General features: G+C 35.5%; 1 protein-coding gene across 1 annotated transcript; it reads left to right on the forward strand.

The window, feature by feature from the left end:
• Positions 1-1,827: 1,827 nt before the first annotated feature.
• On the forward strand, positions 1,828-10,422 carry LOC149171400 (large ribosomal subunit protein eL39). Its single transcript, XM_089424080.1, has 3 exons — positions 1,828-1,982; positions 9,790-9,893; positions 10,081-10,422. The coding sequence occupies exons 1-3, from the start codon at positions 1,980-1,982 to the stop codon at positions 10,127-10,129; spliced, it is 156 nt and encodes a 51-aa protein (XP_089280206.1). The 5' UTR covers positions 1,828-1,979; the 3' UTR covers positions 10,130-10,422.
• Positions 10,423-11,386: the final 964 nt, after the last annotated feature.

Here is an 11,386-nt window from a genome sequence, read left to right on the forward strand (position 1 = left end):
GCAACTGATAGTACACTATCCCTCCATCTGATCTCAACTGGGTCTCTATCTGAACTGACATGCATGAGTTATTTATGAGATAATATTCAGTTATTTGAAGTGCAACAGTTACATGCATGCATTAACTAAGCGAACTCGCAATTAATTCAACAAACTGTTTGAATTAATCTAACTGGACTTGACTAAGTTAACTAAGCCAACTAATTACAACTCAAATTACAACTCATCCTTATCTCTTTAACTGATGGATAAATTCTTCAATTAATGGAGAAACTGTTGCATGTCCCCACATACACTTCATGTTTGATTTTCTACAACTAATTAACTCATGGTGAATTAATTAATTATTTTACAAACAAGTACTAAGATCAAATTCGAATTTTACTTCTCTATTTTAGTTCAGGGACTAACTAAAATAGGAAGGTATCTCGAAATGCTATTTATAGCAGTACTAAATTTAGCACTTCTATATTTAGCATTTCTTGTTGCTATTTTCAACATGCTCCGAGGGGTATTTTAGGTCATAAGGCTTTGTTTTTGGCACCGTCTTTTTGTGATTTAGTTACTTCTTGTTTCTTTTTGTCGTGTTCTTGTCTTCTTTGCACATAATTCAATTTTAAAAACATATAGAGGGCCGATGAAAATGAGTTGGACTTGAAAGAATGGAGCAACATGTAAGTGACTAACATTGAGGCCCTTGTTCTTCGTGTCGACTTTCACTTAAAAATATTATAAGCAAAGGAAGCATCTACACACAGGAAAAAGAAGATCTAATCTCGTTGATATGCTTTGGAAAATTGTTTCTCCTACAGGGGTATTCGTCTTTAGGCGATGTTGTGGCATCCTTTCTTGCTTCAAGCTTTGAGTTCAAAAAATTAATATATAAATACTTATTACACCATGCAAAAGCAGTGAAACAAAATATTGATATTTATTTTTAAATAGTGAAGGGAATTTCAATGAAACAAATATTTGCATTAGGAATGCGGGAGAAAGTGTGTGCAAGGAATGGTGTGCGGACGAAGGGACACAAACTCCTCCACACACAATTTCTCGCACACCCTTTCTCCCTCACTTCCTGCACACCCTTTCTCGGCATAACAAAATAATAGTAGTTTGATATTAAATTAATATATAAAAGCTTCATCCATATATTTGTTGAACATCCCCCCAGTTTTGGCACCATTGGACATAGTAGTAGCAATGTCAGTGTCAATGCACTCATTGACATAAATTGTCACTCACAAAATTAGCCTTTTTTTGATTTTAAAATGATTTGTGAGGCATTGACAAATATAAAAAATAAATCGCCCTCCACTAAGTGAATAATGTTATATAAGGCTTACTTAGCGAATGGAAAATTAGAAACAAGATTTCAAAAAATTAAAAAAATATTTTTGAATTTACTAAAAAAAAAAAAAAATATTCAACATTTCCCAAAACTTTAGTTAAAATTACTAAAAAAAGAATCACTAACTTTAACAACAAAAACAAGTACTATAGTCCCTGGCTATATAAAAACTAATAATTAAAATTTAAACTTCATAAAACACTTCATTATAACTTAACTCAACTTAAAAACTAATAATTAAAATTTAAACTTCATAAACAGAGAAAATAACATTAATTTGTTACAACATGGTTGAGATGGAATATTGTGCAATAATAAGTGAAATTTAAACTTTGCTATGGAATAAAACCCTCATTATAACTTTACTATTTACTAAATCTAAGGAAATTCACATATAACATTTAATTAAATATGGAAAAAAATGTGACTAAAAAGACAGCCTGGATTAATCAGACCTAAAATATAACCCTAGGGTTTTTGCGGACGCAAAAGTGAATTAATCTAGGGTTTAATGGTCACTGCCTCTTTTATTTCTTCGCATTAGGGTTCCGGGACTCTTTGGTGCAGTAGTTTGAAGCAGAGGGGCGGAGCAGGAGCGGCAGCGAGGGGCGAAATCTCGTCAGCGAAAATGGTACATGCGGAAACCCATATTGATTTTTATTAATGGTTCTATTGAAATTTTCTATATTATGTTGAAGGCAGTGTTTGAAAGGTCTTTAATGATTCTTGCTATCGCAGTAGGGATTTGATAAGCCGGGATTCGATAGGCTCTCAGAGTTTTTGACGTTTTTAAATTGATTTGATGTATCTTTTTTCGAGAGAAGTTGTTCGTAGGAGCAACAGGAATCAAAGTAATGACCAGCTATTGGGTTTATCTGGTCAAAGGGTCTATGGGCCTTAGGGTTTTCTGAGTGGCAAGTTCGTCGTTAACTTTTTCTGAGTCGCAAGTTCATCGTTAACTTCTAAATATGTCTTCAGCGACAGATGTAAACTTTCTGGCTCTCTGTTTTATATGTCGGCAGTAACCTGCTGTATCATAGTTGATTCCATGTTTCAGTCACACTGTCTTGATTTGTTTGGTAGGCAGCACACATAACCTATTTTACATTTCTGCACGACCAATATCATAAATTTTAGGATGGGTTTTTGTTCCTCTATCCCGTAGTCTGCGTGTTTGGTTCAGAGAATGATATGATAAATTAGGTAGGAGACGATTAATTTCACCCACAAATAGCTGATGGCCACTTTATACTATTTAATCTAGCTCCGTTTACGTTTCTACTAAATTCTAGGTGGCAATTTTTTCATATATTCGTATATCTGAACAAATCCGAAGGACTTCATTTACTCCTTCAGCAAATATTTCCTCCAGCAGAAACGAAACCGAACAGAGATATCTAAGGCACAGTGTGGGTGCATCTTGATACTTGCCTGCACACCAGAATTTCCAGTGTGTGCATGTCTTTTAAATATCTTTGAACTTCGTATGGTTTAGCCGTTCTAAAGCTGTTAAAAATTTAAATCTGCTTTTTGGTAGAATTTATGTAGTGAAATGAAATGATATTTTAAAGTCCACGAGACTTTAAAAAAATAGAGCATTAATAGTCTATGAGACCATTAGTTACATGTTTTTTTTTTCATCAATTCGATCTGAATTGATCCGTCTATGAGTCCATCAGTTCCATGTGTTTTTTGCCATTCAATCCTTTTCCGATTCAAATTGATGATGAGATGACCTTCCAACAATCCCACCGCTATAAAGACTGCCAAAAACTGATGCTAACATTTCCAACCTGTCTCTTAAGTTTCATAACTTTCTAACATATTTCTGATGTCTTTGAATGTATCACATTCCAAATTGAAATGTTTTTCTGATTCCAAATCCCCAGAGGTGCAAAATGTACACACCCTTTCTTCCTCAACTTCTTTAGTCCTTTTTCACTTCCTTTTTCACACTGAAGTTGAGTCCTAAGTCCTTTTTCACACTGAAGTTGATTCCTAAGTCCTGTTTCACACTGAAATTGATGTGAGTTGCTCCTTAATTGGGCAACAATAACCTTTGTCCTCACTGGGGAGCGTCTTCATTCGGTGGAGGGCGTGCTCTGCTCCCTGGCACTTCCACATGGGTAACTCTCAGTGACACGATACCTATTGTTGGGGGGATGTCGAGAAAAGTAAGGTGAAATAACCCGAAGACTGAAATGTTTTGGCTGGCGCTTTCTTTTGCTTAGTACCGTGATTTTTGGAGTCTCTAAGTTTGCAGCGCTTCTATTGTACCTACTACCAGCTGATCATCTTACGCTCTTTTAGTTCCTTCTTAGTTTTCTTCAGTTACACGCCTAGCAGCTAGTTTGTAGCCAGTTATTATGTTTATTTATTTATTTAATAATTTGGTTTATTAGTTCCATTAATGACTACAGAAATTACACTTGGGATGGTCTCATTATCGCATGGACAATGATGCATGGCGTTATCCAGACCCTTCCAATATAACCTATCCTATAGGTGTCTATGTATGCCCCCCTGCAGACATGGGTAAATTGGGGGATTTGAACCTCAAATCTCAATGGTACACAACACTTCATTAATATGGTGATCCACAAATGAGCCCCGCCCCTATGGGCTAGCTCTTATTATTGTATTATTTTTTTTTAGCTTTTAGCATTGTTCTGGTAGATGATTTGATAATAAATTTGACTTGTATTTTCTTATATCTGAATCCCAATTTGCCTATCCTTAGTACTTAATAAAAACACCAAGGAATACACATTAGCGTTTACCATTTTCATAGGGATAATTCTCTTGAGCTCCGATTTATTGCTATTCCTTGTTTGTTTCTGTTTTCTAGTTCATCTGCAGCAGAGAGGAATTAGTCCATATATACATTCATTCACTACATCAATAGGAAATGATATACCTCTAGGGGAGTGGAGAAGCTAGTTCCAGTGCATAATTCCCTACTTATTTTGCATAGGAAGGCACCAGAATATTGGAATGAATCAGTGATTTGAGGGGGATGTAGGTCCAGGAGACGATGCACAGAGATGAGTCTGAAGAACTGAATGAGGTGCAGGAGGGTGATCTGTGTGCCATTGGTCACTCTTGAGAGAGGTTCTGATTCAAACAGCAACAATGATATTGGTGCTTATGCATTTCTACAGTAAATCTGTGCAGAGGACTGGTGGCGCTCATTTGATCCTTCTTTATTTTCTATTGAACTCTTAAATTTATTATGAATCATAATATGCTTTGACTAGTTAGAATTGGCCATTAATGACGCAGCCTGTACTCTTTACCATTTACTTAGTACTATTAGTATTTAGTGTCCATTGTAATGTATCTTTATTTGAAATCATCGATTTTCATGTATCATTAATAAATAATTTTGAATATTTTAAATTTAAAGAGATTCAATGATATTTCGAGTTTGATGAATTCTGATTGTTTGTGGGGTGGGCAATGACCTGTTCCTTACTAACCGGTTAGAGTCAGATCTAATACTAGTATCCCTTCCTACTCTGGCTTTCCTTTTTTTTTTATGCCCAATGTTTATACTGGTGTGAAGTCTTTTGGTGCATAATCATGGGAGCAGTGAAGCGCACCTTCTGAAAGGAACTTGGCACCTGATGGAAGGAACTTGATAGACAACAGGGATCAGACAACACCAACTTACACATCATTGTTGAAGTTATGAATTTATTTTCATATATTTATATGGTTCCCCTATGTTGGGCACCTGACCCTGGTGTCTCCGATGATGTTCCCTAAAATTTGTGTGGTGTCTCTGATGATGTTCCCTAAGATTTGTGTGGTGTCTCCACACGTTCCCTTGATGTGTTTCTCTGTTTGGACATCTTCCCTCCTGGAAAATTGTTGAAACATTGATAATGTCTTTTACAGACTCTTGGTGCCTTTTACAGACTCCATTAAGAACGTTCAAGATACAAGCTTAAGCTGAAGGATGGTCGCACAGGCTTCCCTTATCTACACATATCAAAGAGGGAAAGTATCCATTTTGGCTCTAGTGTGGGTTCTGGTGAGAATCTCCATCTTGCATAATTTACCTGTGAGAGTTTATAGCCGACTTTGATCTTGTTAGCTCTCTCAAATGGATGAATTGGAATAGTCGCCTCAAGAAAGGTTTCACTGTTTTCCATGAGAAGATATCCCTTGATTTGATAACAAAATGTCTTTGTTGGTCGATGGATTGGAATAGTCACCTCAAGAAAGGTTTCACTGTTTTCCACGAGAAGATATCCCTTGATTTGATAACATCCATACAGTCTTTGTTTGTTGATTCATGCATTTACATGCACTTTTCTAGTTTACCTGTTCTGTGACTAATTAGTGTCAAGTGGGATTTGCTATACAATGGATGGCAAAAATTTAATCAAGGCATCACCAATTAGGCACTTGTTTCTTGTAACACCAAGAATATTCTTATTTTGTTTTTGACCTTTGCACTGAGAGAATTGAGGTGCATTCTACGTCTCTATTAAAGAGATCAAAATATTTGTCCCATGTCTGTAACATTGACATCAACATATGTTGTCCCAGTAAGATATGTTATAGAAAACTGAAAATATGTTAGGAATAAGTATAATGTGGGTTAGATAACGATAATCATGCACACATATATATAATGTGGGCTATATATATATATACCACATTATATATATATATATATATATATATATATATATATATATATATATATATATATATATATACCATTGTTTTACAAACCGGCCGTTTTGAAACCGAAACGGTCGAGTCGAACCGAGTTGAAGCCTTGAGGAGTGACCCGGTAGAAAAACCAGTCCGGGAGGCCGAGTCATGACTGACTCGGCCGAGTTATTGCATGACTCGGCCGAGTCAGTCATGACTCGGTCAACCCGGCCGTTTTGCACATCTACTCGGCCGAGTCAGTCATGACTCGGTCAACCCGGCCGTTTTGCACATCTACTCGGCCGAGTCATTAAATTCAGCCAGTCACCCAAAGAAACAACGATTTTTCTATTTTTTTTTTAACTTTTTAACATTTGGCTGATTGTTGGGGACTCCAAGGTGTTTTCTAAATTGGTTAAGTGCTATTTGGGGTTCATTCCCCTCTCCTAGTATTGATATGATGTTCAAATTTCATTGTAATGTTAAATTCTTAAAGTAAAAGTGACATTCTCCTTAATCTTCATTTTCATCCTTTTACTTAAATTTTTAACATTACCATGAAATGACTCAGGATGTTTAAGAGTGGTTCCAGCCTCATTGGATTTCATATGGAGAAAGTAGAATTTTAGATTTCATTCAAAATCCAGCAGACTTATCATTTTTTCAGGGTTTTAGGATTGGAGGATTGCAATGTTTCCATTGAATTTTGTCATGTATTAGGGTATGGAACTCGTATTTAATCAAGAGCACCAATCCCTCTGTGTACCTTGATGTTAGTGACATTGGTTGTTGAACTCCTCTGGGATTCGCTCTCAAACCTGGAGCTTCTGAAAATGTCACTTCTGCTCCCGTTTTCGCTCTCGCTCCCCACTTCCGCTCCTGCTCCCAAGTAACACTGAGCTAGATGATGTTGGCAACTCTAGCAGTAGCCAGTACTGGTCATTGATGGGGCCCCTTGTCTGACTCTGATGATGATGATCCAGAGATTGGTCGAGATGATCTTGGCTCCTCTGGCAGTAGCTACTAGTCTCCTTGGTTATTTGTATTTTGTTTTGACTCTTAAGTCTTTGATCATGTATGACAGACTACAGTTGACTATGTATTTACTATTGCCATTGGGTGCCACCGTACCATTTTGATATAATGGATTGGTTCATGAGCCTACTTTGATCATATGTTGTCTTCCATGTATATTATAATGTTGTGTGTTTGGAAACTTGAATGAAAATCTTTAAAATTATGTTTAAAATATTTAAAATTATGTTTTTTTATAAAAAAAATAAATATTTATTGTATTTTTTACAAAAACCGAGTCATTGAAATCGAGCCGGCCGAGTCATTACCGAGTCGGAGTCCGAGTCCGAGTTGTAAAACATTGATATATACCACATTATATATATATATATATATACCACATTATATATATATATATATATACCACATTATATATATATATATATATATATATATATATATGGGGAACACAAATCAGATCATGAATGACATCAGCACATGTCCTAATATAATGCCATACAAAACTAAAAATATAGTAATAATAAATATAATGTGAACTAGATAACAATAATCATTCACAGATCTATCTATCTTAACTTGAGATATTTTAAGAACGAGAAGATTTGCATCTCAATTAATTATGAATCCCTCTTGGTGCTTAATAGATCTGGAGTTAAAAAATGGATCTTATGCTGCTTAATAGATCTGGAGTTAAAAGATGGATCTTATGCTGGTTGGACACCATGGGTGTTTTAACAATGAATGCTAAATGGCCTTTCAGGGTTCTACAGAGTTTCATTTTGGGTTCACCTCCATATTGAAGTTTTTTGGCATCTTTATGTTGTTTGTCCTTTACCCTTTCCATTATTATCGGGATGGCATTGAATGAGTCCAAAACTTGTTTGGCGTGAATAGACGTTTCATGCCTTTAATGTTATTGCCATAACATAGGTTTGTACTCTTTCAAATCACCCACGGATGAGTAGTTTCTCCATGATTGGCCTTTCAATCATATGAATCTTATGGTTGTAAGTTTTGGCAAATATTTCATGGTATTCACTAACTCATGTTGTAGCCATAGTTGTTATAATGGTAAATGTCTTCAGTATGTTGCAATTGGCTGATCTCTTGATTGATGTATACTCTAGTCCAGTGTTACCAGAACCAGACCGAACCTGTCTGAGCTGGCCAGCCTGACTTTGATGGAGGGGAAAACTGGCCATTTTCACCAAACTGGCCTATAAACATGTGGGGCTTATTTTATTTTATTTGCCCTACTATTGCTATGCTATTCATGGTAATGTTAAAAAGTAAAAAGATAATTTTTATCTTTTTACGTAATTTTTAACATTACCATGAAATGACTCTTGATGTTTCAGAGTGCTTCTGAAGTCATTGGATTGCATATTAACATTACCATGAAATGACTCATGATGTTTGAGAGTTGGTTCTGAAGTCATTGGATTTCATATGGAGAAAGTAGAATTTTAGATCTCACACAAAGTAGAATTTTAGATCTCACACAAAATCCAACCGACTTAACAGTTTTTCAATATTTCAGGATTGGGGAGATTGCAAGATTGCCATTGGATTTTGTAATGTACAAGGGTATGGAACCAGTGTTTAATTAAGAGCACCATACCCTCTATGTATCTTGATGTTAGTGGCATTGGTTGTCAAACTCCTCTATCATGATCCTCCTAAAATTGTACCCATCACTCAAACAATATCTTGAATTGACATGCTAGGCATATATACTATCTTATTTTAATGCTTAATGCTTAGGGAGTGATATTGATGACAAAGATCCTAAAGTTTTTGATAATATGTAGGTATTTGTTGTAGCATGATTTTTCTTGGATGCTAGAGGCCATCTAAGGCCTGTCTTTTGATGTAATTTCAGTTCGGAGATGGATTGCAATCAGTGTTATTTTGGTTGTGCATCCTTTCTTGCTATATAAAGGAGAACCTCTGCTTATTTGTGTATAAATGGTTTGAATTCGCAAGAACCTTTGCTTATTTGTGTATAAATGGATACACATGAATGTGTTTTTCTTTAAACTTGGAATATTTTTTGTGTTTTTGGTTGACTGGTTTTCTTACAGGTTCTGGTCTGGTTCAGACCAGTTCCTGGTCTGGGAGGGATCTACTGGTTTGATGACCGGTCTGGTTCTGATAACATTGCACTAGCCTTCTTCAGAAAATTGCATTTAATGACTTACTAACAGCCCATGTATTTGGTTCGCTATGCATTGTTGCCTGTTTTGAGAACAGGCACCCTTATTGAAATTCCCAAAGGGAAAAGTATTGTAGTTAGAAACATTGTAAAGATATAGGATAAATTACAATTACTAGCAATTGCAGATCCATGTCTTTGTAAATTTGTAGGCTAATTACCATATTCACATTTCGTACAGATGGTTTATAAATCCATGCCTATTTATGATGTTTTATTGAGTTGTTGCTGTTTTTCAATATATTCATATATTATTAGTCAATTGCTGTACTGAGCGGCTAAATTTGGTTCCTTGAACCTTAGTTTATATCTTGGTTTTGGTTTATATTACTATACTCAGATTGCATGTGTGGGAATATTACTTGAGAAACCCCTGGCAATTTGTTTAAAATCAAGCACTTGAAGCAAATCCTTAGGTATCTCCTTGGTGATGGTTGACATGGAACTCTTGATACCTCTTTTGAGGAGGGGCATTTTTTTATTGTAATTTACAGTAACTAAAATTGTATTTTTTTTGCAGCCGTCACACAAGACTTTTCGCATCAAGAAGAAGCTGGCTAAGAAGATGAGGCAAAACAGGCCTATTCCTCACTGGATCAGGATGAGGACTGACAACACCATAAGGTAAATTTAATTAATTTTTTCCTAAAACTTATATAATTTGTCTTTTTCTTAATATTTATAATTTTAGTAATCAAATTATATTTTAATATCTTCCTTATCTGTAGTTATAATTGGATTTTCTGATTTCAGATTGTGTTTGCACTACATAGATTTTTCAGTTTAACATTAAAACGTTATTTCACTGCAGGTACAACGCAAAGCGCAGGCATTGGCGTAGAACAAAACTTGGCCTGTGAGGCTGGAACAGTACATGTTATTTGAGTTTTTATTTGGAATGGATGTATTTTGGTACTGTAGAAATGCCAAGCGCAGGCATTGGCGTAGAACAAAACTTGACCTGTAAGGCAGGAACAGTATATGTTATTTGAGTTTTTATTTGGAAGGGATGTATCTGGGTACTGTATAAGAGATTTTGCCATTTGAGTTGTCAAGAGTGGCATTTTAAAGTTTTTGATACAAATTTAATTTCGTGGATTCCATATTTCCTTTGGATTATAAAGCTCAGGAGGAGATTGTGATTCCCCATTAATTCTTTGCTACTGTTATTTGTTCTTTTGCTCAGTATGTTCATGGTCATCCTGAAGGCTGGATAAATTGAGTATGAAATTTTACCATGAATTCAATCTATTGTGCTGCATTATATATTGACTATTAAATTTTGCCATGAATTCAATCTATTGTGCTGCATTATATATTGACTATTAAATTTTACCATGAATGCATTATATCTGGATAGTATATCTAATTATATTTTTTCATTCATTTTCTTAAATGATTTTAAGAAAACACCTTGGAAAAACCCCTCCAAGCCTCTTCATCATGATCCATGGATGGTAAATTGGGCAAATTCCTTTTTGCCTAACCCTAGTGATCAAGAGAGTCAAACTAGTGACAACCCTAATGTGAGGGTGTGATCCCACATCTGGCTTATGCTTGTTCAAGAGATTCAAACTAGGGACCTCTCTAACTTTGGAGGAGAAATCCCACATCCGGCTTATGCTCAAGAGAGTAAAATTAGTGACCTCCCCAACTTTAGGGGGGAGAGATCCCACATCTAATTATAGGCTAACTCTAATTATAAATCTGTTAATGTGACTTGGGAAACATTTTATTTGTTCTCTCTGTGTCAGCATGCTAATGTTAGTAAAAGCTAGATGAATTATGTCTAATTTTATTGTTCCGATTTTCATTTCAAATCACTCCTGGAAAGCAAGATGAATTGACTATTTTTTTTTTTCTTAAATGAAGAAAACACCTTGTAGAAAAGCCACTGTATCACCATGGATGGTAAACTGGGCAAATTCTTTTTGATTTAGAGCCCAACACCGGGTAATCAAGAGTCAAACCCCCAACTTTGAGGGAGAGATCACACATCTGGTTCATGACTGCCTGAGATAACTCTCGAGGTTAAATGATTGTTTGAGCTAACCCTTGAGGTTAAATGAATGTTTGAGAGATCACACATCTGGTTCTCTGTTACTATGCTCTAATGG

This window comes from Pinus tabuliformis, chromosome 4_2 (assembly GCF_031772625.1).
Source record: "Pinus tabuliformis cultivar Carrire ecotype Pingquan chromosome 4_2, CPIR1, whole genome shotgun sequence".
In the NCBI taxonomy this organism is placed as follows: Eukaryota; Viridiplantae; Streptophyta; class Pinopsida; order Pinales; family Pinaceae; genus Pinus; species Pinus tabuliformis.

What these genes read in the sequence shown, in the direction of transcription:
- LOC149171400 (XM_089424080.1), top strand. An exon ending in AGGACTGACAACACCATAAG is followed by an intron (nt 9,894 to 10,080) that starts GTAAATTTAATT and finishes ATTTCACTGCAG; the next exon opens with GTACAACGCAAAGCGCAGGC.